Source organism: Wallemia ichthyophaga (genome assembly GCF_000400465.1).
Source record: "Wallemia ichthyophaga EXF-994 unplaced genomic scaffold scaffold10, whole genome shotgun sequence".
Classification (NCBI taxonomy): domain Eukaryota; kingdom Fungi; phylum Basidiomycota; class Wallemiomycetes; order Wallemiales; family Wallemiaceae; genus Wallemia; species Wallemia ichthyophaga.
Window position 1 is genome coordinate 336,034 of NW_008806283.1, and position 27,796 is coordinate 363,829.

Below are 27,796 nucleotides of genomic sequence, written 5' to 3' on the forward strand. Positions count from 1 at the left end.
CCACTCTTTCCATTTAACCATCACTGGGCAGATGTCCAAGGTCAACAAATTCGATGCGGCGCTACTCGTATTTCAAATAATAGCAGTGCAATCAATACACTATTTATCACTGTCAATAATAACCCCACTCTTGCTTCATCTATTTGGGAATGATGAAGCATTGCGATACGAATGGGGGAGCTCACCGCCATGTTCTATTGGATTGATTCTAGATTGGCGGGAGCTAGCAAACTGGGACCACGGTGAACCAGTCTGGCAGGGGTTGTGGATCCAAGGGGTTCAACGAGGACGCAGTGCGAATATATACGAATGGGATGGGAGTCATAATAGGAGTAGAGGATGGGTATTGGCAATATGCTGGGTCTTTGCCTGCTTTGTTGATATTATACCTCTGTACTACCTCATTCGCAAACCAACCCTCATCCTTGATTTCGCATTGACAATAACAGGCCTTCACTTCTTGTTCACCACAGCGCACATACAAAGCCCGCCTGTTGGATTCTTCTGCTACGGGGTGTACGCACTCGGTGTGGTCGTGCTAGTTGTTGGTGCTGAACAGCTTGCGATGAGAAGAGAATTGACGGAGGGATTATGGGGTGATAAGTCGAATGAGCAGGATTATGAAATGTCTACTAGACACAACCACAATCAACATGTCCGTTCTCATCGCAGACCTACGGGATTAGGCTTGGTTTTGGATAGCCCTGATAACAGCCCAGACAAAATTAGAAATACACAATGAAGTAACTCGTACTTGCATACAGACAGTTATACCAACCAACACAGCAACATTGTAGGATATATAGTAAATTTACAGAAGAAGGAAGCAGCGTACGTTATAGAGCGAGTGAAAAGTATTATGTATATAGTGCTTGTATATATGTGACTACACCACAAGCGCACCGTAAGCGTCGCTAATCAAAAGTAAAATAAGTATATATGTAAGTATGAATGTGACAAAAATAGATGGATGAGCTTTAGATAGAAGTCTATTCCAAATAAGCGACTTTGGTATCGTTATTATTGCAAGTGGCGAGTTTAAAAAGTGAAGAAAAGAAAGACATTTGAACGCATAACGTTTGCGTCATAATGATAAGCTAGAAGTGAAAAATCTCAGGCCTGGAGAACTAACTAGAAGAGCTATCGTGTAATGGATGGGTTGATGCGCAGTCCTTTAGCGATCCTTGTACGTACAGACTTACGCACACCGTCCTCTTCGTACCGCAGCGACAGTGACTGTGGAGGGATATGGTTTGGGAAAACCACTTGGGTGCTAGGAGGTGTTATTAGAGTAGAGATTTCCGTTGAAACGGTGGAGCTTGAAGTTTTGTGATGGAGGTCGGATGCCTGACGATACACCTCTTCTGGTTTGAAGTGCACACGTGTATCTGTAGGTCGAATGTTTTCTTTTTTGCTCTTGACTTCGTCCTCGTCAGATACATACGCCACTTCCTCTTTCACCTTGGGCTGTGTCTTCTGCATTAGGCTCTTGTGACTCCTAAGCCTCGCCGCGCTGGCGTGGCTCGCCTTGCGCGATGCCTGCGCCTTAGTGAAGATTAGGGGCGCTCTATGCCCCTTTTCTTTTTCTCTTTCTTTGTCTTTCTGCTGCTGCTGCACCTGCAACTGCTCAGACAAACGCTCGCTCTTAATGATCTTGCACTGAGCCTGTTCAGACAGACTCTGGAGCTGTCTCAATTTACCTGACATTGGGTACTCCCGTTTTGCTGCAGAAAGGTAGTTGTCCTTGAGATACAGCCTGAAATCGTCTCTGGGGGACTGCAGCCGCTGGGACAGTCCTTTTTTGGCGATGTGTGAGTTCATGTCTGTCAATGGCGGAGGTGAAGGGGATGTATTTGCTGTTATGGAAATGTCTGACTCTGCGTTGTTTGTGTTGCCTGTGTTGTTTGCATTTGTGCCAGTTTCTTCGTTGGATTGAAACATCGTGGGTTTAGGGCTATACGGTGGCCAGTGTTCGCGATGCCTGTGTTTTATATGCAGTGACTTTAGTGAGTCGTTGTTGTTCGAAAGCTGACTCTTGCAAGTGATAGCGCTGTGTGGTAGATCCTCCGAGTATGCACGCATCGGTGGAGGATTCAAGACGTTGTCGTCCGTTAAAACCGCCTGCTTATGTAAGCCAGAGTCCCTTGGTATCTAACTTGTTACACACATCAAGAAGATCATCGTAAATGAGGTCAAATTGGGCAGCCGAGGGGGTGATGAATGTGGGTGAGTCGTTGAGCAGCATCCCATTGTTCTGAACAAGTCTCTTGGAGAGGCTGTCAAGCTGCTCTGCCTGGGTATTCGATAAACACGAGTGCCGATATGCTATGCCATCACCCACCTTTGCCGGTAGCTCTGTGTTTAGCATTTCAAAACTTAAAAATGAAAAAGAATGTTGATTGTTGAGACGGGAGACTGAGGTCCCAGATACCATTGTCCCATCACGCCCTGTTCCTGGCAGCGGCCAATGTGAATTTCTCTGCATGAGAACAATGGCGTTGAGTGAGACAGGGTTCGGCAGTTATGCAGGGGAGCTAGACCTGAATGTACCATTGCTTTTAGCTACTATCGCTCAATAGTGCTTTAACCGGTCCGCCATCGCTGTGATCACATTAGCTCCGCGTTCTCCGATCTTGTGCATTAGCACCCTGGTTTTTGTGTAATTTTATGCATCCTTTAAGCCCAAAATCTAAACTTTCGCATACTCCGCCTAGCACACGAATTGTATTACTGCTTCCTTGAATTAATGGCTCATTAATTGACGGCTCACTAAGCAAGTGGCCCAACCACACGGTTCAAACCGGAAGCAGTGTGTAATCTTGCGCTATTTTGCGTGTTTCCGCTTCTGTGCTATGTGAAAGTTTCACTCGGCCTCAACCTTAAAATTAAAATACGATATGACATGCATTAAACAATTAGCGTTATATTCTACTATTCTGGTATACAAAGGAATCATTCTATTTCTACTTGAACATGTACATGTACTTCTACCTGAAAGAACCATCCTCCCTCTTCCCTTTATTGCTCACAGATGTAGCACTAGCGTATGGGGTTTTGTTTACCCGGCTATTATCATTCGGGTAAGCGTAAGAGTCATCAGAGAAAGAAAGCGAGTTCTCGAAATCGCTATCTTCATATCCGCTCCCACTCCCGCTGCCGTCACCATCGCCGCCAAAATCAAACTCGACGGCATCCGACGCCTTTCTGTGCATCGCCCACGGCCGCTTTGCGACAGTAGGACGACGCTCATAGTCCCTGGCAGCGGGACGGCCACGCGCACCGCCTTCAGTGAGCTGTTCGGACCGGGGGACTGTCATAACAAGACGAGCTATGTCGTCATCCTCCGTAGTGGCAGTAGTGGCACTGTTCGCAGGTTTCGAATCAGGCTCTACCGTCAAATCGAATGCTGCACCAGCTTGCACGGCATCGTCGTCCACCATCGACCCCTTAGACAGCTTTTCGTCGTAAGGCATCTTGACATCCTTCACCACCTTATACTGGTCGACGTTGCCGACGTGCTCATTCTCGAAGCGGTAGAAATTCCACTGCCACCGTCGACATACTTCCATCACGGCAAATATGAAGCTGCGCACGGCGTAGCGTGCGTGGTGGTCTGGGAGATAAAAAAGCCATATGAAACGGAGGATAGTATTGGTGATCTGGATTGGTGTTAGCTGCGAAGAATGGCAGGTATGACAACCCCACCATCGAAAAGTAATAGAGCTAATTGACATGTCAGTAACAAGGAAACAAAGCGAATCGCATTATGAAAAACTCACATAGGTCTTCTCAAAAGCCAAAGTATCGCGTAGGAAGCGCCGTTTGGATTTGCGCTGTAGCAGCGACCAATCCATCAGTAGGTCCCAGCTAGCAGTATAGGAGGAAGATATAACCGAAAAAATGATCCATATAATGAATGTATAGTGCTCATAGCTCCCTTTCCCGCTATATCGCCAGCCGAAGAAGGCGAAATTCTGAGCAACGACACTAACGTACTTGCCTGTGTTGACCAAGTGGATCCGCATAGTATATTTCGAGTCATGGTATCTGCGGAGACACTGACATAATCTAATAGTGGCCGGAATGGACTGCAGGATCGGGGTCGCCCATGAGGACTGATTGGAGCAGTATGTACGCGTATCATCCTCGTGCCACTTGACGTTGTAGCAGCAGCCTAAGAAACGCAGGTTGGAGAATGTGTAAGCGAGTGAATTTAATTCATCACCCAGGACTTAAGTCAGGTGTTAGAAAGTTGGCGTAGTGACAGACAAACTCACAGAAATCTCGGAACTGTTCGCTATTATTAGTCATTTCATTAACACACAATAAGCAGCACAAACCTGAACACTGAGCAGCCCCGCTGTGAAAACTCTCAGTAATGACTTGATCATCCAGTAGCGCGCATTTCGATACATAAATGGCAGAGGATTGAACCAGATGATCAGAGTAACTATTATCCAAATGAGTGGCCAAGATGTGGGCGCGATGGTCTCACTCCAGCTGTTAGTGAAGGAGACATAGAACGACCACGACAGCAACAAGCAGAGGAACGAAGCTAACACGCTTACTTGAGACGGATGCAAATAGCGTCTGAAATCCAGCTCGAAGATAAAAACGTAGTTTATCCTCGCCTTTGAAAGTAGTGCCTCATTAGTTGAGAAAAGAAGTAGAAAGAATGGAGGGAGTATACAGGCGCTGTAAGCCTGTAGAAGAGCCTGCCACGTTGGCAAGTTCTCACGCAATGTCGGATTGTAGACATTATGAATACCCATGCAGATAGGTGGGATCGACAATCCGATAAAGATACCAGTGAATACTAGCGGTGCTGTAACTGATCTCTTTGTAGACTCCAGCCTCAACTTCTGAGCTGCACGTCTATGTGACCCTCTTTCAAAATAAGACGCAAAGACATTTTCAGTCGCATCGAGCAGATAATTAACATCCTGCGACGTTGTAAATTCTGATTGATTCACCTTCTGTTGAATGTACAGCGGACCGAATTTGATATTGTTCTCCGCCATCTTATCATACTTCTTGAGGGCCTTGTAGAAGGCGACTTGATTGAGGTCAGAGAATGATTTAAGCATATTGAGATATCTGTGCAGCTCAAACACTGCGAGTTTCAGCTTTCTCTGCGCCTTCTTGTAACCCTGTGGATCTGGGAGGCCTTCAGTGTTATCTTTCTGGATATGAGCTCTGCTGGGAGGTATTGGAGGCTGACGCGTGAATACTCTATAGAAGTTTCTGATGTGTCTTGTATCCCATGCACCCTTGAATGCGAGGTAGATGTTGCGCGGGTACTGCGTGTAAAATGATTGGCGGTGCTTTCGTAGTTGAATTAGCTGCGAATCTAACAAAGCAGCCTGTGTTTGCGCGTCTGACAGTCTATCGAGGTAAAACTCATTGATTTTGACTAATTCAGCGTTGAGAGTGTTGAAAAATGATCTGTGCGTTGGTGGGAGTATGGAAATAATATAATTTATATCATTAACGCTATCCTTTATCTCCACACGACCAGATAAATGTTTTATCTTCTTTTTCGAGTGCTTGTAAGCGAAGTAGCCTGGCAGCCATTCTGAGACTGCTTCAGCATCAAGTGTGACGCTAAATTTCATTAAGAGATATATCTAGCGGAGTATCCGATACGTTTTCGTAGCGCGTCTATGTAGCGTGCCGCCTGTGGATGAAGCTAGCAATGTGACTATAGAGGTGAACAAATTTGACTAGCTTTGTTACTTGTTGGCTGTGAGCACTGAAGGAATCTAATTTTGTACAATATTCGGAAATTCACTCTACTCATTCATCACATTCACGGCTAACTTACTGCATACAACCTTCGAAGAAAATATTCATTCCAAAGTTTTAATTAAATCTAGTTTCCCAGAGATAGTCCCATTATTTGTCAATACGTCCGCCACCCCTCACCATTAAAGTAACTTTTCTCAGGCACTGGTGCCGACGCTGTCGACAAAGGCCAAAGCATGTCATCACCATCGACCTCAGTGGACTCCCGCTTGAGCTTCTTGCTAACGCTACGCGTCATTTTAATGTTTTTCCACTCGTTGCTGGCCTGCTTTGATATCTTGCTCTGATGGGTTGTGCTTCCATTGGCTCTAATGCGACAATCAGAAAACTGAAACACCGATAAATTTCTCACTCACTTCAAATCTGCACTTTTCTTCCGTCTGTATTCTAGGAATGAATTCATTCTAGCATGCGTCAGCAACGTGCAACTGTGCGTTCACCAACTCACCTCGGCAGCGGAGAAGGAGATGGACACATCTCTGCAGAGAAATCTGCAGAGCACAAATATTCATACTCCGATGCCAAACCCCTGCATCTCTTCTTCGGTGGTTTATGTACGTTCAAGTCTAATGGTGGCTGCGTCCTTGGCGTGATACTCGGAGGTAGATGGAGTATCTCAGGTAGATCCATCGGCGTACTCATCCACTCATCACTGGGTATGCTGTTGAAGATAGTGTCTTCAGAGGTTCTGTAGACTGAGTGAGTCGTTGATAGTTGTATTGCTATCGAGCCGTCAGAGCGTTCCCTTTTCTGCTGGAAAAACTCACGCAAGTGGTAAAACGATAGGGAGCTCATGGTATAATGGATGAAGGAAGACCGTTATGCTCCACCTTCTTAAATATATCCATTGATTGAAGTCTTGAAAGGTGAAAACTTGCTCTTCCCCGCGATACACTCTCTGCACATATGAATACGCGGACAAAGATAGTTTACACCGATGTGAAAAATAGCGTTGAAGATAGCTACACAAGGTGAATGCTGCGTTGAGTGGTGTAGTGAGAAAAGTGAGTGATGTATCAAACGAGCCCAGCATTAACTCCAAGGCACGTATAAAGAATAGTCTATATAGAGCGTGTATGGAATGATATATTACAAAGTATAGAAGTAAAATAAATTTGATATTCACAAGCAACCAACTTAAAGCTGTAGAGCTCCCTTCAAAGCCTCATTCTCCAGCCTTACCAAGCGCAGCTCTTCTTCAAGCCCAGCGACACATTCAATGCGGCTAGTAAGATGGGCATTCTTCTCAACAAGTTGTTCAACTTGCGACTCAAGATAAGACAACTCATTCCTCTTCCTTTCCCTAGATTTACGCGCAGCCAAAGTATTTTGTCTACGTTTTGATTCAATCGCATCCTGTACGTCTGAAGGAACATCATCGACAGTGCCCCGTGATCTTTTCTTAGAGTTGCCTTCTACGCGTGATTCGAAAGCAGCAGGAACCTTCTTACGTGAAGTGGCACTAGCTGACGAGTATTTACGGGGTTGAATTGGATCCGACATTCCGACCTTGTATCGCTTTGACTGGATGGTTGAAGAGCGTGATTTGTCACACGGAGGGGGTGAGACGGATGGTTTATTGTAAAGATCGTTCTGTTCAGAGGCTTCTTTGAGTAAGGACGAAAAACCATCGAATACGGAAGTGTCGATAGGATGTTCTGGTGGGTGTTTAACTGTTTCAGGGTCAATGCCCTCTGCACTCCCACCAAACAAGGGGAAGCCGCCCAACAAATCGTTAGTATCAGAGTGTAGGAGTTGAGGCGTGACAAGTTGTTGTTGAGGGGAGGAGGAAGATGAAGTAATTGAGAAAGGGCTGTTGGTTAGGCTTGGTGGTTGTTTGAATGAGCTAAAAAGCGCGTCAAAGTCGATCAAGTCATTCGATTGACTTGTGGCTCCGCTTTGAGCGACAGAGTGCTCATACTGAGTACTGAAATTGAGATCTGACATAATTGTAATTGTGATATTTGTGTGATAAAATTCATCTTGTGTAAATTCTTGGTGAGACACATTGGTCTTTTATATTGTAAAGCTTAGTGATAGTCAAGGGGAAACATATTGAAACTCTCTTAAATATAATTTGATTATTCAAATTATAAAATCTGGGTGCTTAAGTAATTTAGAACATTGTGATACTGTGGTGAGTGGTGTGAGTGGATGGATTTGCCATGATTACGTTGGCTATACTTACAAATCAAAAGGCGGTAGGCGTTGTCGTTTTCGTTTGCGTTTATTGAGTTGATGAGAGTAGGGAGAAATCACTTTGAGAAAAAAATTCGAATATACGCGCATAAATTAAACTCAAAAATTCTATCTTGCATTTATAATTTGACCAATTTAGTATAGCCGTGAGCTGCTCTCCATGTTTCTCATTAACTTCTCCTCTGCAGTACTTCGGAAACCCGATGAAAATTTACTCTAAACCCTGATAAAAGGGAGATACATTGATTAAAAGCAGTTCTAATGATGCCTATGTACTCTTATCTCGCTTACTCTTCATCTGACTTTGCCCACCTCTGCAAAGTGAAGCAAGTCACATGAGCATTCTCAAATGGACTAAAAGTTTGAAATTTATGCGCAGCACCAAACACACACCAACTCAAGCAATTCTCTCACTCAAATCTCCACTCTTGTCCTCGTATTTGCCCGCTTTCCTCCTTCATCCATAACTTCCATCATCGATAAATTAATTTTGTGTTGTGCTTAAACCCTAAGATTCCAAGTATAAAAATATCTCATGGACGTCTACACCCTCTATAAGCAGCAACTCGGGACTTTAAATTCAAACCAAAAGCATCTTATAAACAATTTAACGCTACTCGCACGCCAATACGCATCCACACCCAACCAAGTAGCAGATGCCGTCCATGACCACATCTCTTTCCTGAAACCGCATTACAGGCTACCTGTTCTCTACTTGATTGACAGCGTTTGTAAAAATCTCGCTCAATTCAACTACGCGTACTACTTTAGACCATACATTGCCAAGGATTGGCTAGAGACGTACAACATGGTAGATGGCTCTACGCGTTCAAAACTCGAAGAATTGGTCATTACTTGGCGTAATGGTGGTCCTTACGGATCAAATTTATTTGGTGAGCACGCCCAACTAGAATGTGAGCAGAGACTTTATGGCAATGGCGGATGGAAAGCAACTATACCTCTTTCGTATGGCCCAAGTAGAACACTTGTCATCTCTGAGCTTCAAGGTGCTTTGGAAAAGAGAAGGTTGCATTTGCAGTACTATCCATTTGACGATAAGGTCAAATCTCATGTTCACGCTCTATCGACGCTTGAAAAGATACTGCTTACAACTTCTGTACCACCTGATCAATTGAACCAGATATATGAGAGAGTGAAATCCATGACGAATGATGCAACACCGTTAGTTGGCGCGCCGGGAGCAGCGCCGGGAATAACACCAGGCATATCATCAGGATTGGCTTCAGGATCACCCCCACCATTACCCACACCTGCAATCATATCAACGCCAGCACCCGCGCCAGCACCACCAGTTCAGCCAGCTGCACCTATACCCATCTTAGCCTCGCAGTCAAACCCCTTACTGCAATCTTTAACACCACCACCACCATCAGCAACGCCATCACAACCTGGTTCAAATGTATCTGGATTACTGCAATCATTGCAAGCATCTGGATTGTTGAAACCATCAACGACATCGATTAATGGATCTAGCACACCTGCATCACTTACACCACAAATGAACACAACCAACACAATCTCTCAGGATGACGATGAGAAAGAAAAACAATATGATCAAGCAGTTCTCGCACTTGATATTGTACTTGATAATAATGATATACTTTGGTGTGTTAGCGTATTCAATAAAGTATTTACAACGTTAATATACCAAACAGTGCACGACCAAATCTTGACAAATTGTTTTACGATAGACTAACAATACAGTGTCCACAATGCTCTCGACGATTCGGTGATACGAAGAGCGGGAAGAAGCAGCTGGGGGAGCACATTGATACGCATTTCAGAATAAATAGGCGTAATAAAGAGGGAAGTCGAGGAGTTACAAGATCATGGTTGATTGTGTTGAGAGTGAGTCAATTAAGTCTCAGATGAAAATTCTCATGTCTAACAATAAATTCTGTGTAGGATTGGATGAATGATGTGGCTGACGACTCGCTAGCTTCACAGAGAGGACCAATGGCTTCACATGAAGATTCAGAGCACGCACAAGAGATGGAATACCGTAAAAAGTTAGAATCATCAACTGTGCCTGTACCCATTGATGCTTCGGATGCTGCGCAGCTGTGTCCGATTTGTAAAGAAAAGTTTAAGTCGGAGTTTAGCGAGGAGGATGAAGAGTGGGTATGGGTCAATGCGATACAAGACGGTGATGTTATCTACCATGCAACATGCCACAATGATCGTACTGTGGGGGCTGTAGATACCCTACCTGCGTCTCGTTCTGGGTCTGTTTTGGGTAAGAGGGAGAGGCAGGGAAGCCTTGATGATGGCGACGTTGCTGCTGACACAAAGAAAATTTTACTTGAAGACGTTGTCAAGATGGAGTGAGTTTCAGCGAAAGAGAATAAGTTATACAAAGCATATTTATACATTTCTACACACATATATATATAAACCTTGTTTAGTTGTTTCAACGAAATTCCTGCCTTCGCCACAATCACAACCATCACATGCTCAGGACGCTGTCGAGAGGAATAAGAATGAGCAAGCCGTTTATCGAATCAGTAGAAAATATCCCAACAAATACAAAGTTCCTCGGACTGCAAACGCTCCACTGGAAAGACCAAGACGGGAAAGCACGCAAATGGGAGAATGCATATCGCACGACGCGTTCAGAAAGTGGCGTGGATGCAGTATCGATAGCTGCGATATTGAAATACACGACAGCGCGTCCGAGTGATATAGTGCTCATAAAGCAATACCGACCACCACACGATACGCAGGTAGTTGAGATGCCAGCTGGACTGGTGGATGCAGGCGAGGACATACGTGCCTGTGCTATCCGTGAGCTGTACGAGGAGACAGGCATACGCAGCGACAGGATAACTGTCATCGATGAGACCCCTACGATTGCAAACGATCCGGGTATGTCAAATGCTAATATGAAGAACGTGACTCTCGTGGTGGATGGCGTCGATGCTGACGTGGCGATGCCTGAGCAGCATCTTGATGAAGGGGAACATATCACCGTACAACGCGTACCTCTCACCCAACTCCATCAGAAGCTACTTGAGTATTCGGAGCAGGGCTTTATCGTTGACGCTAGGCTGTCACACTTGGCTCTTGGCTTGCATATCGCCCGCACACAGCAGTCTGTTTTCTAATTGTACAGTTGAATGACGTCATTTGAATAAAGTATGAACCACATTTTAGAAAATTTCAAGCACTCCTCTCCGGTAAACAGATGCGGGTGCCTGGGATTAGAGCATTGCAGGGCAGCGATTGCTGGAGCTGATCGAGTGGAACGTGCTGAGACATAGCGATGCCCCAGCAAGTGTCACCTTTTGAAATGGTGTATTCGCCGTGTTTACAGTGCGTGGAGCTGCCGCTGTATATAAATTTGACCAAAACAAGTAAAACGACGGCAACGATGAGAAAGAAGGGGAGGAGTGGTCTGTAAGGGGAGTTTACGGCGGTGAAGGATGGCGGAGTGAATTCGATATCATCGTCGCGCTCATTTCCACGTAAGGGAGACGTGTACGTGAGTCTGCCGCCGTATTCATTGGCTGAAACGCACTGAGGACCGAAGAAAACGGAGAAAAGACCGACTAACCTGGCTCGCCGATGTAGTAACCCTGCGTGGATGGTGAGAAAGGTATAGGAGTTGCAAAGGCACCACAAACACACCTGAGAGTCTCTAAACGTGTACTGCTGCGTATCCGCATCATAGCCGACTCTACGCATGCCCTCCGGAAGGCGATAAGCGTCAGAGTCGTAGTGCGTGTATCTGTTGGACATTTAAAATATTACTCAGCGTGTTTACTAATGTGATGATATTGGCCGTCGACTAGGCTTAGATTGCGACCGTGATCAGCAATTCCCTGGACCCGAAATAAAAAGATAAAATGGGAAATCCATTCAATTCCAAAGCACCAGATAGTGCACGTACAGGTCCCATGTCCTCACTCAGCGTACAGTCTTATCACCAGGATTCTCCGCCATTTACGGGCCAAGCGAATGATGAGAAGATACCTGCGATAAATCTGGGTAGCGCGGAGAACAGCACAGAGAATACCACAGAAGCATCTTCACACTCTAGTTCTCACTCCACTTCACCCTCCTCTCAGTTCCACAATCACCTCAAAGGAAAAGCAGCTTTCTCGCCCATGTACTCTCCTAGACCCGATGGCAGCGCACAGCCATCGCCGCACCCAATGCTGTCAGACCTCCCGAGCTCAGCAGCCAACGCTATTGCTGAGAGGGCTCTCAGACCTTCGATCCAAAGAGAGTCATCTGAGATTGGCGTAGCACGCGACCGCGTACCTAAAGAGCCTCTCATTGCTCCCGAGTTTGATGACAAGGGGAAGTCTGAGCAGGTGGAGCTAGAAAAGTCGCCCAAGAAGAATGACGCCACTGTCAAACCACCCGTCACCCCAAATCCATTCTCTCGAGAAGGCAGCCCACCTGACATGAGAGATGGAGCAGATTTGTTTGGCGACGATGGCTATGTCTTCCCCAAGCACAAACTCAAGGGGATGATGGAGGGTGGGTCATAATGATTAATAAGACTGAACAAAGCCCCACTGACACCCTGCTCAGACGAAGAGAAAATACCTCTTGTGATCGTAGCTTGTGGCTCATTCAGCCCGCCTACTTACCTCCACCTGCGCATGTTCGAGATGGCATCCGACCAGATACGCGAGAAAGGCAAGTTTGAGATACTCGGTGGATACTATTCGCCAGTATCAGACGCATACAAAAAGTCAGGTCTGGCCGCAGCCCAGCATCGCGTGATGATGTGCCACTTGGGCGTTGAGTGCACATCTGATTGGCTCATGGTGGACCCGTGGGAGGCAAACAAGAAGGAGTTCACACGCACAGCTCACGTACTCGATCATTTCGACCAGGAGATCAACGAGTGCGATGAATATGGAGTAAAATTACGCGATGGCTCTCGCCGCAAAGTGCAGATAATGCTCTTGGCAGGTGGGGATCTGATTGAATCGTTTGGTGAGCCTGGAGTGTGGTCGGAGGATGATCTGAATCACATACTCGGCAAATTCGGAGCACTAATCGTAGAGAGGACAGGAAGCGACGTATGGGCGTTCTTGTTGTCACATGATTTGCTATATAAGCATCGACGGAATGTAATTGTGGTGAAGCAGCTCATTTACAATGACATATCGTCGACGAAAGTAAGGCTTTTCGTTAGGAGGGGAATGTCGATTAGATATCTACTGCCATCGGCGGTAGCGGCGTACATACTGAACAACAAGATATACATGTAAGCAGTAGAATAATAATGAATTATAGATGTTGTGAGGTATGTGTGATGATGTGGGGAGTAAGGGCAGCTAAAGGATAAAGGGAGTTAAGGGAAATATAAAGATATGCAGATACTGTAAAGTGCCCAAGAAACCTCCCAGAGAAATATCTGGAAAAAATAAATTTTGAATCACCCGCTCAAGTCAGATTTGAAGTCAATATTCTCTCTTCTTAGCTCACGGTTTCTGGTGCGTAAATGAAAATTAAATATGAGTAATGGCAGCTTACAAGGGTCTTTAGAAGAATGGCCAAGTCAAAGAAGTCAGTTTGGAGCGTATTGATTGTGTTATAAGCGTCTAACACCCAACAGCCACACTAACCACAACCAATCTGCCAAAGCTCACCGTAACTTGAAGTTCTCCCAAAGAGCTCGTTACCCATCCAAGAAGGGTGTTGATCCAAAGTTCCTTCGTAGTGAGTGGTGTGATTACAGGTTGTTTATCCAGCTAACATGCCTCCCAGACCAAAGATACGCAACCCAAGGTAACATCAAGAAGGCACTTGCTATCAGAGTGGGTTGGTTCTTACTGAAGGATATACACGGCTAACAAGAACACCGCAGAAGGGAACTGTTGAATCAAACTAAAATTAGTTTAAGGAACTCTCTGACTTTGCATGAAACTGTCTAAAATGATTTATATTCATTTTTGAGCTAAAAACAAATTCAAGTGTGAAAATCTTTAATTTCTACTGAGTTGATAGTGTATGCTTTAGTGTGATATGGTTGGTAAACATTCCTGAAACAACTAGTCCGGATGCCTGAAATATTCAAAGTTACATTCCTAATAATTAATCTAAAATCTGATATCGGTTAAACTCGACGCAGTACTCGTCGGACAATACTTAGTCACCACGACATAAAACATCGCAGAAATGTCCGCGGAACAACAAACAGGCCAAATGGATGCACTTGGTGGGTGAATGGTGCTATACAAGTGCGTGTGTCCCACTCACACCTATCCACAGACAAGGGCGTCGACTTCGCTGCTAACAAGGCGGGACACAAGCAATCAAGAGGAACCGTTGAAAAGATTTCTGGTGAGTCTGGTGTGTTTTGTTGGATTTCCTGCTTAAATTCACTTTACAGACGGGTATGTCTCTGCGCAGACGCACACACGCGCCTCTAACAAAGCCCAGAATTCGCAAAATCTACAAGAAGCTTACAGGCAAAGAAGGTGAGTCGAGTGTTATGTGCTGAATACACTCTCACACGCCACATCAGTACCTATCAAGGTATGCATAAGCGTCTCACCCACGATCCCGCTCACATCATACAGGACAAAGAGTAATTCTCCCCCCAAACTTCCCTCACAGCCATATTGTCTACTGCTTAATACATAACTTGTGTCTATTGAAAACTAAGTGTGAAAGATGAAAATTTTGTACATTTTGGACATAAAAAACAACACAGTAGTATCAATATCTGGTATAACCTCCTCAGTCGTTAAACAAGCAATGCAAGCAATGCATATAATGCATCCACTAAGTTACTCCAAACACCTTTCTCTTCACTTCCAACCGGGCTTAGCAGCTGAGCCAGTGAAGCTAAAATCGCCAAACCCATGTGAGGCGGGGGTACTGTTGGTATTGTTACCCACACCGGCACCAACACCCACGCTGCCTCGCCGCGACGGCATCAGCGACCGTCTCCCGCCTTTACGGGGGCTCTTGAGTGCATTACGGCTGTTGAGGCTGTTGCCTGGATTGAATCGCACGGGTCCGGACTGTGCGGATGAGTTGGTGACGGTGTGGCTGTGCGGCTGAGAGTGTGATTGTGATTTCGATTTGGGTTGCTCGTGCGAAGGCTGACTGTGAGCATGCCCGTTCTGCCCGATATGGTGACTGTGGTTATAAGCACTCTCAGACCCTAGCAGACTCGCTCTACCTCTTCGCATAGGACCGATGTTGCTACCCCGGCGTAATCTGCGTGTGCGTGGTGTACCAGCGCTAGTGGCTGCATTCGTGCTGCTCGTGTTTGCACCTCCATTCATACTCATACTCATATTCCCACTCCCACTCCCACTCATACCCGGCTCGGGGAGTTTGGATAGCCGTCTGGCGGAGCTGGCAGTGGGGGCTGCGAAACCTGCGCGTTTACCTGGACTGCCCGTGCTGCTCGTTGTGGTGTTGCTGCTATTGCTGTTGCTGGTGTTGCTGCTGCTGCTGCTACTCCCATTACCTCCATTGCTCCCAGTGCCATTCAGATCGAGGAGCGCAACACGTTTCGCGGGCGACGACAATCGCATCGGCGACCCATTGCTCATCTGTGCCTTGCTATTGCTATTGCTATTGCTGCCGCTGAAACTCGCCTCCTCGTCTTCGCCGAGATTACTTAGCGTCGTCTTTTTCGCGAGCGGCGGCTTGGAGGTGAGTGGGCGCATGCTACTGCTCATCCGGCGCGGTGGTTTTTGTGAGGACTGCTGTGACTGCTGTTCTAGTCGCACAGGGCCGCGTTGAGAAGAAGCGTGAGCGGCAGCGGTAGCATTTTGAGATTGCGTTTGAGAGTGAGAGTGAGGTTGATGTTGAATTGGAGCCACTGGCACGCTCACTGGCTCATCTTGAATCATGGGTACAACACCCCCACCACCGCCAAACACCCCGTCGATCTCATTCTCATTTACACTGTGAGTTACATGCTCAAGCTCATCATCCTCCCAGCCGCCGTCACTCTTGTTGTCGTCCGTCTCCATTTCGCCACCACTGCCACCGCCAATGACGGTCGTCTTCGGCTTAATGCTTCGCCCGAGACTCTGGCGACGCCGCGACTCGTACAGCTCCCCCTCACCCGCCTCGTCTTTCCACCGGAAGCTTTTCTTCGGGAGGGGAAGAATGTTGTGAGTGGTTTGAGTTGGTTGTGTTGGTTGCGTAGGGTGGGCTGCAACGCTTGCTGCAGCGCTGAAAGAAAGGGGAGGTGGAGGTTTGAAATGAGCGTTATGCGCTGGTTGCACGCCACCGTCGTAATTTGACAGCCGCCTATGAACTCGTTTAGGACTGCCAACACTGAGACTTCCCATAGCGTTGCGGACATGACGCAAACCATGCGTGCCATGCGTGCCCTGACCGAGTGATTCAGGCTCCACCAGTCCCGGCTGGGGGATGCTAGACGGGGAAAGGCTCTTAAGGTTAACGGTGAGGGGAGGTGGAGGGTTGAAGGGGGAGTTAGCCGAGAGCATATCCTGTCTGTACGAGCCGCGAATAGGCGACGTTACGGCAGCGATAGGTGGTGGTAGTTCATCGTTGGAGTTGATACTACTCAGCAACGCGTTACTCTCCTCGAATTCACCCTGTAAGGATTTGGCATAAGCCACATGCGTACTGTAGTCAACCTGCTTCTTGTTGACATCTTCTATCAACTTGTTGCCGATCTGGGCGAGGTGGGCGATCGTCTTCGTCGTCCCACTCAGCCCTGTCGATAGGACACCAAGGGCGTTTTTAAGGATATCTACACGGGCTTTCTCCGACTCGAGTTGCACCTTGTCGCGACAACCTTGAGCGGCTTGTCGGATCTGCATTGTAGTGTGCTCATCCATTCCATCATACCGCTTCTCCTCTATAGCGCGGAGGGTAGCTTCGAGAACGGCCATATTTTTCTGTGCGCTAGAAATATGCCCTCGAGCGGCGCTATGCGGTGCCAAAACTTTAGCTAGTGGACGGAGCATGCTTGATAGGAGGGCTATTTCGTGGATGTGTGCAGAGGGTTCGGCGTTCAGCACCCCCAGACGCATTTCGAGAGGCTGGGCGCGCATTGTCGATGTAAGCAATAAGGCTTCCCATGCCGCCCCTTTCGTTATGGAGGGAAGTGTCGCTTGGAGTTTTTCAGTTATGTCGCTCTTCACTCGCACCATCTCCTCATAGTTGTACTGCCTTTTGCGCTGATCAGCTACACTCAGCTCGTCGCTTCGACTGTCTATCACTCCCTGTAGCTTCCCATTTTGCTCGCGCAGCTCGGCTATCATCTGCACATACTCACGCACATGTCGATCGACGTTGATGATGTTCTTGGACACTTTTGTCTTGATATTCTTGGCGCGATTGGCATACTTGAGTGTGTTCTGCGTGTCTTCGTAGTGCTGCGAGAAGGGAGAGACACAGACGATCTGTGAAAGTATTAGAGTGAGGCATAACAATAACATCACGACACACCATGACAGTACGGCAATTACCACCCAGACTGAATTTCAACAAGCGCGTCAACTTGGAATTGCGGTAGGGTATATGTCCTTTGACACCCTCACAGAGAGCGTTGATGCAATTACCTAAAGCTAGTAGACTCTTGTTAATGTTAGCCCCCTCAGTCATACGTTTACCGCTATTTTGCGTCGCTGATGCTCTCTCACTACCCGCCAAATCGATGATGGAGAGCGTCGCACACTGCTCGCTGTCATGCCCCACCTGTCTCTTCTTAACGTTGATTTGGAGAACAGCGTGGGAGCGTGAAGAGGTTGCGTTTGCCATCGTAGGGCTCATAGTGCGTTTTTTGTTACCGTCAAGGATCATGAGAAGGACTTGTTCAGGGGAATCTGGGTGGTGTTCGGATAGACCAGCTACGCTAATTTTATGACCAGCGCTCTCCTGCAATGCCAGACCAGAACGCGGTGCTTTTGAGTCAGGTGGAGCGAGCAAATCGCGTATCATTTCGTTGTAAATCTCGAGGTAACTGAGGCTGATTTGAACGTTGTGCGTGGATTCAAGGTGGTGGATGCGCGTAAAAAGCTCGTTCATGGTGCGAATGATGATGCCTGGATCGTTTGGAGTGCCGGAGATGGTGTGGGTCTTTCCACAGCCAGTAGCGCCGTAAGCAAAGACGGTAGCGTTGTAGCCATCGAGGACGCCGTCGATGAGAGGGAGAGTGGAGTCGTGGAAGACGTGTTGTTGGGTGGTGGGCTCAGAAAAGACGCGATCAAACGCGTATCGCTGGTCTTTGTAGCGTTTCATTCCAGGCCGAGTAAAACCCATATTCTGAAAAGACCGAGTGGGGTCGTTGTCAGGGGGATCAAAGATGAGTACTCTATCGTCCAAAACATCGATGATACGCCTAGAAGAGCGAACTGGGTGTTTTTGGGGAGTGTAAGAGAGGGACGCGTCTGAGGAGAATGCGTTGGTGGACAGAGGCTCGATTAAGCCGCTTTCCTTGTTTGTCAGTGGTCTGACGCGTACTGGGATGGCGTGAGAGACGAAGACGGACAGCAACACTGAGCGCACCGGAGACGGATATGGATGAGTCGGTGGATGTCATCGACTTAACACGCGTTTTTTATCTGTATTTCTATCCTCGCTGTGTCCGCGTGGCAGCGAGATGTAAAGAGATGAATAGACAAATGAAAATAATTTACAAAATTTGTTTGAGTTGGATGAGCGTGGACATGGATACACTCGCAAGCACGGCGATTCCGGTAAGTCGCTTGATCGCCGGTGTTTTTAATTTGTAGACGATGGACGTTGCTGCGACGGTGCTGAGCGATCCACTGAGATCATCGATGGGCCTGTACACGCTGTCCCCCAGGCCCGCTCTCTGGCGCGCCTTCTCTGCGCCCACGCTCCCCAGCACCCACAGCAACCCAATTCCCCCCATCTTACTACCATCCACCAAGCCATTCTTCAGGCTCATTTGCATTATCTTGTAATTCTTCGTCTTATTGTAGAAGTACCACCCTTGCACCGTCTTTGGCGCCCTGTGTGCATTCTCTGCTAAAAACTTTTTACCCGCCAATCTTCCCCCTCTATAGCTCCCAAGCGAGAATCCAACCAGAGAAGCACAAAATACAATTGGGAATGATCTTTCTGGGATGGTGAGCCTTATCACATTGCTCTCTGTCTCTCTATTCCCGCCTTGTGTCGTCATCGTCGTCATATGCATACAATCAATACAATCCCTTCTCCCTTTCACCCCCCATACCCATGCGTAAGCCTATACTTTATCCCCTTCAACAGCTTCGAATAGCGTGGTGTATTCTTGGCTGACGTATGCGATACGTGCAGAGGCGAGGGTACTTTGCTGTCAAAGTCATTCTGAAACACATCTGTCCGAACACTGTAATGATTCTTCTTTGCTGTGTTGTGACTCTGCCGCAGTTTGTTCTTCTCGATGGATGTCTGGTGGCGCGTGTTTCGTTTTTCACTTTCTTTGGGAGGCTGAGAGGCGATATGTGAGTCGAATGCGTTGGTTGATTGGGTGAACCTGGTTGGGTGGTGTGGTTTGGGTGGATTTTCTGTGTTGGCTGTGTTGGCTGTGTTGGCTGTGTTGGCTGTGTTTTCTATGTTGGCTGGATTGCTTGTATCACCTGCATTACCTGTATTACCTGCAGTACCTACACTCCTTGCACTCCCTTCTCTGCTCTTCTTCTTGCCTTCCCCATTCATCTCCTCCTCCCGCTTCCGCGCCTCCCTCTCCAACGCCAATGTCTCGCCGTATCTCTGCAATCTCTCCATCAAGTCGTTTTCTTCAACCCCTTCACTCCCTCCGCTCCCCTGTCTGCGATTATCCACCGCATTCGGCGCTTTCCCCTTCTCTGCCAGCGTCAGCAACTCTTTCTGCACCCGTTTCACCATTTCCGCAGCCTGCGCTGAGCTCACGCGTTCTTCCTGCTCTGCCAGAGGCAGCTCCTGCAGATTAGCGAAGCGGTGAGTGTGAGAGGGGTGAGAGGGGTGAGAGGGGTGAGAGGGGTGTGATGAGTGAGGGTGCGTTGAGTGCAAAGGGTCTGATAAGTGTGGTGAATGTGATTGTGATGAGTGTGTCGACTGATTTATACTTGCACTCCCACTTCCGTTCCCGACCCCATTAAACGATGTCGCACTTTGTTGTCGCATCGCCGCCCGTCGTTTCTCCCGTCTATCTGCATGCGCCTCTCTGGCATGCTGTGACTGATTCATCGGTATCTTAAGTACGACGTCTGCATAATTAGCCTGATTCGCTTGACTCGCGCTCGTGTGCGAGCTGTTGTCGTCTGTTGCTGACAGTTGAGCATTCGTTGAACGCGTGTTTGTCGTGGATATGGTGGACACCGTGTTGGTGCGATGGCGGTGGTGGAGTGGTTGTGGTAGTGGTAGTTGTGGTGGTTGTGAGTGTGAGTGTGCTACGTCATTGTCTTGTATAGCATGGCTAGTACTGCCAGCACTCCCACCACCACTCACACTCACACTTCTACCATTGTTATTCCCGCTCACCTCCCTCACCCGCTCCCCTTTTTTGAGAGGTGACGACGGCACTGAGGTGTTGGGCGATAGCGACGAGTTGCTGTTGGAACGCGCTCGAGTTGCATACTCATCTCCATCTCCTCCATCGCTCAAGGTTTCCTGTCCTTTCCCTGCATCTGTCTTGGACCTGCTGAATAGACTAGCGAGGGACTGCTTGCTCACTAGCCGTCTGAGGCTGTGTTGCGGTGGTGGCTGTGGCTGTGATTGTGATTGTTGTTGTTGTTGTTGTTGCTGCCCATTATCGTGATTAAGGCTAATAACCTCGTTTACATTCTCTGATGAGAAGGTTTCACCTGCTCGATTCAAGTTAAAGCTCTCTTTGATGGGTGTGTGAGGTGCTTGTGCGTTTGTTTGTGGTGTTTGTGGTGTTCGCGGTGATCCCAGCGATCCCGACGAGCTACCCCCTTCGAGTACATTAGCGAGGCTCTCAGAATGGCTATAACGCCTATTCCTATTGCTCCTTCGAATTGAGCTGGTAGAATTCCTAATCGTCGACGACGACTGTTCGATGATCGATGGGAGGGATGGTCTGCGATGTTTAGACTGCTCTTCACGCACTATCTTATCCTCCAATGCGTCAATAGCCTCGTCTGGCGTTTGCGACGTCTTCATAGTGTGATTGACGAGCAAGTGAACAACATCCCTGAAACCGCAGTGAAGAGCGAGTGTAGCTGGAAGCTGACCATTCTTGTCGAGCCTGTTGCTGTCTGCGCCGTGTTCTAACAGCGTGATGACGATAGCGAGGTGACCACTGCCAGCTGCATAGTGAAGCGCTGTGGAACCCGTCGTGCCTGGAGATAGATCCGTGTGGGAGTGATGGAGATGAGATTCTTTGGGTGCGCCGATATTCTTTGCTAGTCGCGCCGCGTTTACATCCGCGCCGGCATCAATCAACATTTTGAGGACATCCTTGGAAGCGGCAAGAGCAGCGGCGTGTATTGGGAGAGTACCTTTATAAACGCTATTGACTGGTTGTCCGTTACGCAACGCAAATGCAGCTGATCCAACGTCATTGGAAAAGGCAGCTTGATGGAGATTTAGATTTGTGTCTAGAAGAAATCAGCAGCTGCTAAACACACTCAAATAAACTCATCTCACACTCTGTAACCACGTTGTACTTTGCTTCGATTTTATTCAAATTTCTCATTTTACCATCCTCGCCGTTCTCCACCAAGATATTTAGCAGGTGAGATAACACTTCCATTTTAGGCGATGGGCGTGAACAGGCTGAAATTATTTTTTATTTCCCCAAACTCACAAGGCACATCTCACAGGCACAGCGCACTCTTCATTGATGCCGATATTACGTTATCCTGTTATCATAAGTAATATTTAATTCCCGTGATTCACTAAAATGACGTCATTAAACTTATTTACATTTATAGAAACTTTACATAATTTCGGAAGCAACCAGGGGATTTGTTGAGTTTTTAGTGCGTTTATCCAGTGGTTAGCGGGTGCACTCGGGTGTAATCGGGTGTACTCAATAGCTGCTCTTATTCTTCAATTCCTCTCTCTTCTTCCTCTTGTCCTCCTCCTTACACCTCTCCGCATCCTCCTTGCCGCTTCTCATCCTCGCTGGATGTCCTTGGGGAGAAAGATATGTTGGGAGGACGTCATGCACACTCCTAGGCTGTACACCTGCAAAGTCCTGCAGCAGCTCCCTAAAACTGGCCTGATCAGCACCTCTCTCGTGCTGTGGTGTGACTATCTGCACAATGGTTAGCGACGCGTGAGCCAATTCACTCCACCCACATTGTTGCTCTTCAGCTGCTCCACCTGATCACGTGTGATTGATAACAGCGCTGGTACCGGCAGTCTCTCTATGATCCCCGCCTGCATTTTCGCCACCAGCCACGGTATTGGTATGATAGCGCGGCTGCGACCATTGTAATTAAGCACTAATTCCATAATTTGTCGATATGTGAACACTAATCCGGTCATCAGTCGGTTATTAAGTCTCATCCCCCAATTACTCACCCTCAGGCCCACCAGCTTCTATCGTTTTCCCATTCACCCGCTCGCCTATCTGGCCATCTTCCACTGCACTCGCTGATACAGCGACCGCTTGCGCCACATCTCCAACGTAAACCGGCTGAAACAGTGTCTTGCCGTCGCCGAAAACCGGCAGGAACGGCAAGTACTTGGACAGAGTGCTGAATCTATTAAAGAAGCTATCGCCCGATCCGAATACCAGTGATGGTCGTATAATAGTCGCATTCTTGCACTCCTTCCTCGCAGCTTCTTCGCCTTTCGCTTTGGTGAGCGCATAAGGCAGCCTGGAATTAACATCTGATCCAATGGCTGATATTTGTATATACGCCGATGCATTCTCTGATGCTGCCTGTGCCGCGTTGTGCGCTCCCTCATGCTGCACCTTGTCAAACACCTGTGGCGAGGCTTGCAACAGTCCAACCGTATTTATCACCGTATCTGATCCTTTCACGGCACTGCGAACCGTCTCTATATCTGTCACATCCACCTTTGGCGTCGTTTGCCGTGATCCGAGGTTTACCGTGGCTTCTGGGAATCTCCCTCTCAGTGCTTGAGCTATGTTGCTGGCTGGCGTTGATTATTAGATCTTTCTCTGAATGCACCACCTCCAGCTTACCAACGAAGCCTGATCCTAGTATTGTAATTCTCCTGCCCGTCATGATGGAATGAGAAGACGTACGTCATACGTATGCTCCTACAACGCAATCGGCATTCACTTATTCATTAAAATCTAGAATCATGCAAACTTATTCATCATGCAAACTTATTATCATACGCGTATCACAACAAAGTAAAAGCGAGAAATTTTTCCGTTGGAATTAGTCTTGTTAAATATACTTTTTCAGCTTCTCGCTTGCTCCATCAGAACCACTCTTTCCAAGTACTCTGTCGGTAGTCTTTTCGTCAAACTTGGACGCTTTGATGAGACAACCCATGAACTCGTATGCGTTTGGCACATCGATTGCGATATCTTCAATAAACTCCATCATGTTTCCGATTTCGCTTTCTAATTGAGTTTGTTCGACCAACTTATCATCGACTGCCGCCGCAATCAACTCTGCCGTGAGCTCAACTGTCTCCTTCTTCCCATTCAACGACCGATCAATAAGCTGCTCGATCAGCTTTGGTTTGTGTTCATTAGGGAGCTCCTTAAATGACTCTAATCCTTCTGACACTTTCTTGAGCGAGTAGACTGTGTTGCTATGTGTTAGCATATCACTACTGCGCAAATGTTCTCACTTACACTCCTCGATCATTGTCTTAACCATCTGCTTGGCTTTATCATCACTAATTTCATCCTTGCCTCCTGATGCTGAAGCTGGGGTTTCATCCTGCTCCTCCTCAACATCGCCCTTCGTTGCTGAACGTGGAAGCAAGTTGAGCTTCTTCCTCTGCGGCTGCTCTTCATTCTGAGCCTGGTCTTGAGCTTCAAGCAGACTGAACATGTTACCACTACTGTTTGTTCTGCTCACAGCAGGTGACTTGCCCTCAGAAAGCATAGGCGAGGCCAATCCAGAAGGAGACGCTCCACCAGATCCTCCTTGTCCTCTACCGCCCTTCTTAGTAAAAACGCTAGTAGGACCGAACTGCGATGGTTGCTGTTGTGATTGTTGTCCGCTAGCACCGGCACCAGTACCAGTACCAGCGCCCGCAGCTCCACCCTTTGAGGAGAATTGTCCAAATTGGCTGAGGTTTCCCGATGGTTGTGATGCCTTCTGTCCACCACTACCACCACCAGCAGCAGCACCACTGCCGATCGTGTTCCATCCATCTCCTCCTCCCTTCTCCTCTTGCACTGGTGGTCCTCTTGGTTGACCTCTCCTCGATGGCCCGCGCGAGCTCTCTTGTCTCACTGGTCCACGGTTCGATGTGCCTCTGCTCAGTGCAATGTTGGCATCGGCTGCAGATTGCGCTCTCTGGTTCGCGGCATCCTTGTGGATCTGCGCAATAGACTTTGGTCCAGCGTCCTTATGTCTGGTTATCCAGTTGTGTGTGCGCAATTCTATCACGTCGATCAACATGAAGCGCAATCTTGATGATGTGTTTTGATTTTCTACAATACCCTCCATACGTGAGAAGTACGCATCCATATTCTTCTTTGCTTCTGGCGTTTCTAACAACCCACCAACTGTCGTCATCAACTTGGCGAGCGATTCAATATCATCTTCTTCAACGTCTTCACCTTGCCTAGTCAAGAGCTGCATAATACAAAGATGCATGACCTTTGATGTGAGCAGTGTGAGCTTGAAGAGTTCACCAATGAATCTAATCAATCCCAAACCTCTACGCTTGGCCTTCTGAGCAGCGTAGTATTCATCAGAGAGTGTTTGAGCACTAGAACGTGTTAGCTTTGCTCATTATCTGTTGAAGCAAAAAAAAAACTCACTCAGCCTTTGGTTGTCCACCCTTGGCAACATCAGCCTCGGCTTCCTCGTTAGCTTGAAGTTTAGCGTGGTCCTCAGCCATCTTCTCAGCAGCTGCTTTAGATGCTGCCTCCTTGTCTGACCAGCCCTTCTCAAAGTCTTCTTGACATCTCGTCAACAAGTACTTTCTGAATAAGCGACCACCTGTCGTTGTACTTGGCTGATCCTTATCTGAGATATGCTCCGACAACTGATCGTACATCTTGCGACAGAGTCTGGCGTACATCTCAGACCACACAGCCTCATCAGTTGCTTTTTCAAAGACCAATCTAATAACCAGTCTAAGCGTCCTACCGTCATCTTCCGTCTCGGACTTGTTGGCGTATGCAATCAATTGGTTAGAGATTGAATCAAACTTCTCAATTGTAAGCTTGTTGAGCAAACCCTTAACCTTCTTTTCAATAAAGGCTGGGTCATTCTCATCAACGTTGAGGCCTGGTCTGACACCTTGTGATCTGTTCTTGATAGCTTGAGGTGTCCATGCATTTTCACTCTTCTCAAGTGGTGCTACTGAACCGAGGGCATCGGCAAGTGGTGTAGATGACTGACCACCTCTGCCATCACGTTGCTTGCCACGCTGCGATCTATTCCTACCACCGCCAGAGGCCTCCCTGGCCATACCACGGTGAGATGAATTAGTTCTTGACATTGGCTGACCAGCAAATGCACCAGCTGCCTGTGATCTAGCGAAACGCTCAGCGGAAGAAGTACCTCTGGATGAAACATCAGAGAATTGACCAAATCCTCCTTGCTTTCCGAATCCTGATGAGCGTCCCATACCACCTCTGCTGCCTTGTCTGCCTGATGAAGATCTTCCACCGAATCCCATACCTTGGTCAGGTTCCAAACCAATCGCATCAAGTGATGGCATACTAGCTGGCTTGTCTGTAAACACAGACATGAATTGCATCAAGAAGTCCCTGTCGTAGCGGAATTTTCCAGGACGTGCTTGCTTGTTAAGCTCTGCATTTGGAGACTTGATATCGCCAGGGTAGGAAACCTTGTTGAGGTCGTCTATTCTCCTAGCAGAGCCAAGTGCTTGTGAAGGTTTTTGAGAGGATTCTGCTTGTGGTTGGTCATCCTGAGCTGGAGAGGTATCAGTTTTTGGTAATTGCTTGTCGCTCTCGACAGCAGGGGTTGATACAGATTCTGTGGCAGGGGCAATCTTGGAGATGAGTTCTTTCTGTTGTTCTTCCTTAGGGAAGTCTTTTTTGGCGTGATCGAGGGAGGTGGCTGGAGTGCTACCTTCAGTAGCCATCTTTTCTTCGGCAAGCATGTTGACTTGCTCCTTGGAGAGCTTTTCAGTGTTAGCCTCCTTGAGTGATGGCTTTGTAGCGGCTTCATCTGCCTTGCTCTTTTCTTCAGTTGCAGCTTTAGCCTTTGCAGCTTCATCAGCTTTAATTTTCTCTTCCTGCATCTTCTTTTCAGCAGCTTGGGCAGCCTCAGTGGCCTTCTTTTCGTCTTCTATCTTCTTAGCTTGCTCTTCGGCAGCCTTCTTGTCATCTTCGAGCTTCTTTTTCTCGTCATCGAGCTTCTTTTTCTCATCATCAAGCTTCTTCTTCTCATCGGCAATCTTCTTCTCGTCATCCTTCTTCCTCTCAGCATCAAGGTTGGCCTCGTCAGCCAAACGCTTAGCTTTGGCTTCTTCAGACTCGAGTCTGATAGCAGTGCGTGGAGGAGGCTTTACGTAAGCTGAGGGCTCAGGGGCAGCAGCCTCAACTGAAGCTATCGAAGGAATAGACGAGCTCTGGCGCTGGTGCTTGAAGTTGCTCAGGTCAATTTTTTCACCTTGAGCATTAGAAATCTTTATAGCAGCGCTCTTCCTCTGCGGCATGGCGAAAGGAGCAGCAGAAGGAGACATAGAGGAGCCTGGTGGAGGGGAGGTGGCAGATTGTGGAGGGGAGAAGATTGGAGCGTTGGCTGAAGGAGTGAAAGGAGGCCTTGGAGAGGTGGTGGAGGAGGGAGCACGTGGAGTCGCTGGAATGGTTGGGGGGGAAGGACCATTCCTAGAGCCAGTAGAACCAGGCAGAGAGACTTGAGGAGCAGAAGGACTGGTTGGTGGCAAGTGCTGTGGAGGAGGATGTTGGGGTGGGTGCTGTGGAGGGTGTTGGGGGTGCTGTGGGTATTGAGCCCAGCCAGTGGGTTGCACTGGAGCAACGTAGTAGCCCTGCATGCTTGGATCGTAGTAGCCAGTGCCGTAAGCAGGCTGGAAGTAGGGTTGTGGATTGAGCTGCTGGTGGTGTGGCTGAGGACTGCGCTGGTTCTGGGGAGGTTTACCAACATTGCGTGGCTGGAAAGGCTGAGGTGGTCTATAGCTCTGTTGCTGTGGATTAAAGGGCTGTGCGTTCAACCTGAGGCTATCGGCCGAGTTACGGTGGCTGCCACCGTTTTGAGAAGGCTTTGATTGAGCAGCTGGGTGTTGTGGGGGTGGATGCTGCTGTGGTGTTTGCTGTGGTTGCTGCTGCTGCTGCTGCTGCTGCTGAGCCCCGCCGCCGCCAGTAAAGAAGGCGTGGGGATTAAATTCCTTCTTTGGCTTAGATTTTCCTTCTCCGGCTGTGAATTGTGTATAAGCATTGAATAGAGATATCTGGGCGAAACTCACCAGCTTTTGGCTGCGATGGAGCTGGTTGTGAGCTCTTATTGTCCACAGCCTCTTGGGACTGCGTGGGCTGGTTGGGCTGTGGAGCTGCCTGCGTCGTCTGCGTAGATCTCGGCTGCGTCGGTGGCTGCTTCTCAAACTGCCCCATCTCTCGTTGTTGCTGTTTAGCTTTGGCTGCAGCCGCATAATTAAACTTTGGCTGGTTCGACATAGCTAAACCTTTTTAAAACTTTAATTTACAACTCTTGGTCGTTTTGGTTAGATTCACTGCCTTTTGCTGATTATAAATAAAAAA

The 27,796-nt window shown here is 47.7% G+C and overlaps 14 protein-coding genes across 14 annotated transcripts; 5 read left to right on the forward strand and 9 right to left on the reverse strand.

Moving 5' to 3' along the window:
- Positions 1-31: 31 nt before the first annotated feature.
- Positions 32-742, forward strand: J056_000594 (uncharacterized protein; the record flags this gene model as incomplete). Its single annotated transcript, XM_009270222.1, has 1 exon — positions 32-742. One exon carries the CDS (start codon positions 32-34, stop codon positions 740-742), a length of 711 nt encoding a protein of 236 aa, XP_009268497.1.
- A 398-nt stretch (positions 743-1,140) lies between these two features.
- Positions 1,141-2,368, reverse strand: J056_000595 (uncharacterized protein; the record flags this gene model as incomplete). The annotated part of the gene is made up of 3 exons (XM_009270223.1): positions 1,141-2,121; positions 2,168-2,293; positions 2,342-2,368. 3 exons carry the CDS (start codon positions 2,366-2,368, stop codon positions 1,141-1,143), a joined length of 1,134 nt encoding a protein of 377 aa, XP_009268498.1.
- A 619-nt stretch (positions 2,369-2,987) lies between these two features.
- Positions 2,988-6,600, reverse strand: J056_000596 (Xenotropic and polytropic retrovirus receptor 1-like protein; the record flags this gene model as incomplete). Its single annotated transcript, XM_009270224.1, has 9 exons — positions 2,988-3,659; positions 3,706-3,723; positions 3,780-4,231; positions 4,278-4,290; positions 4,341-5,575; positions 5,926-6,113; positions 6,162-6,209; positions 6,254-6,527; positions 6,573-6,600. 9 exons carry the CDS (start codon positions 6,598-6,600, stop codon positions 2,988-2,990), a joined length of 2,928 nt encoding a protein of 975 aa, XP_009268499.1.
- A 342-nt stretch (positions 6,601-6,942) lies between these two features.
- On the reverse strand, positions 6,943-7,752 carry J056_000597 (uncharacterized protein; the record flags this gene model as incomplete). The annotated part of the gene is made up of 1 exon (XM_009270225.1): positions 6,943-7,752. One exon carries the CDS (start codon positions 7,750-7,752, stop codon positions 6,943-6,945), a length of 810 nt encoding a protein of 269 aa, XP_009268500.1.
- A 787-nt stretch (positions 7,753-8,539) lies between these two features.
- On the forward strand, positions 8,540-11,129 carry J056_000598 (uncharacterized protein; the record flags this gene model as incomplete). The annotated part of the gene is made up of 4 exons (XM_009270226.1): positions 8,540-9,630; positions 9,681-9,873; positions 9,931-10,349; positions 10,484-11,129. The coding sequence occupies 4 exons, from the start codon at positions 8,540-8,542 to the stop codon at positions 11,127-11,129; spliced, it is 2,349 nt and encodes a 782-aa protein (XP_009268501.1).
- A 55-nt stretch (positions 11,130-11,184) lies between these two features.
- On the reverse strand, positions 11,185-11,763 carry J056_000599 (uncharacterized protein; the record flags this gene model as incomplete). The annotated part of the gene is made up of 3 exons (XM_009270227.1): positions 11,185-11,531; positions 11,579-11,600; positions 11,653-11,763. The coding sequence occupies 3 exons, from the start codon at positions 11,761-11,763 to the stop codon at positions 11,185-11,187; spliced, it is 480 nt and encodes a 159-aa protein (XP_009268502.1).
- Positions 11,764-11,870: 107 nt separating this feature from the next.
- Positions 11,871-13,253, forward strand: J056_000600 (Putative nicotinamide-nucleotide adenylyltransferase; the record flags this gene model as incomplete). Its single annotated transcript, XM_009270228.1, has 2 exons — positions 11,871-12,510; positions 12,565-13,253. The coding sequence occupies 2 exons, from the start codon at positions 11,871-11,873 to the stop codon at positions 13,251-13,253; spliced, it is 1,329 nt and encodes a 442-aa protein (XP_009268503.1).
- Positions 13,254-13,534: 281 nt separating this feature from the next.
- On the forward strand, positions 13,535-13,876 carry J056_000601 (60S ribosomal protein L29-1; the record flags this gene model as incomplete). The annotated part of the gene is made up of 4 exons (XM_009270229.1): positions 13,535-13,551; positions 13,601-13,704; positions 13,753-13,802; positions 13,853-13,876. 4 exons carry the CDS (start codon positions 13,535-13,537, stop codon positions 13,874-13,876), a joined length of 195 nt encoding a protein of 64 aa, XP_009268504.1.
- Positions 13,877-14,163: 287 nt separating this feature from the next.
- J056_000602 (uncharacterized protein) lies at positions 14,164-14,579 on the forward strand (the record flags this gene model as incomplete). Its single annotated transcript, XM_009270230.1, has 4 exons — positions 14,164-14,203; positions 14,257-14,328; positions 14,378-14,465; positions 14,513-14,579. The coding sequence occupies 4 exons, from the start codon at positions 14,164-14,166 to the stop codon at positions 14,577-14,579; spliced, it is 267 nt and encodes an 88-aa protein (XP_009268505.1).
- A 219-nt stretch (positions 14,580-14,798) lies between these two features.
- Positions 14,799-18,526, reverse strand: J056_000603 (Kinesin-like protein 6; the record flags this gene model as incomplete). The annotated part of the gene is made up of 3 exons (XM_009270231.1): positions 14,799-17,387; positions 17,434-18,446; positions 18,493-18,526. 3 exons carry the CDS (start codon positions 18,524-18,526, stop codon positions 14,799-14,801), a joined length of 3,636 nt encoding a protein of 1,211 aa, XP_009268506.1.
- A 93-nt stretch (positions 18,527-18,619) lies between these two features.
- On the reverse strand, positions 18,620-19,132 carry J056_000604 (uncharacterized protein; the record flags this gene model as incomplete). The annotated part of the gene is made up of 1 exon (XM_009270232.1): positions 18,620-19,132. The coding sequence occupies one exon, from the start codon at positions 19,130-19,132 to the stop codon at positions 18,620-18,622; it is 513 nt and encodes a 170-aa protein (XP_009268507.1).
- Positions 19,133-19,173: 41 nt separating this feature from the next.
- Positions 19,174-21,631, reverse strand: J056_000605 (Protein phosphatase 1 regulatory subunit 12A; the record flags this gene model as incomplete). Its single annotated transcript, XM_009270233.1, has 2 exons — positions 19,174-21,533; positions 21,583-21,631. 2 exons carry the CDS (start codon positions 21,629-21,631, stop codon positions 19,174-19,176), a joined length of 2,409 nt encoding a protein of 802 aa, XP_009268508.1.
- A 336-nt stretch (positions 21,632-21,967) lies between these two features.
- Positions 21,968-23,138, reverse strand: J056_000606 (uncharacterized protein; the record flags this gene model as incomplete). Its single annotated transcript, XM_009270234.1, has 4 exons — positions 21,968-22,195; positions 22,240-22,415; positions 22,465-23,046; positions 23,096-23,138. 4 exons carry the CDS (start codon positions 23,136-23,138, stop codon positions 21,968-21,970), a joined length of 1,029 nt encoding a protein of 342 aa, XP_009268509.1.
- A 168-nt stretch (positions 23,139-23,306) lies between these two features.
- On the reverse strand, positions 23,307-27,712 carry J056_000607 (Eukaryotic translation initiation factor 4 gamma; the record flags this gene model as incomplete). Its single annotated transcript, XM_009270235.1, has 4 exons — positions 23,307-23,671; positions 23,723-24,813; positions 24,866-27,455; positions 27,505-27,712. The coding sequence occupies 4 exons, from the start codon at positions 27,710-27,712 to the stop codon at positions 23,307-23,309; spliced, it is 4,254 nt and encodes a 1,417-aa protein (XP_009268510.1).
- Between the last annotated feature and the right edge of the window lie 84 nt (positions 27,713-27,796).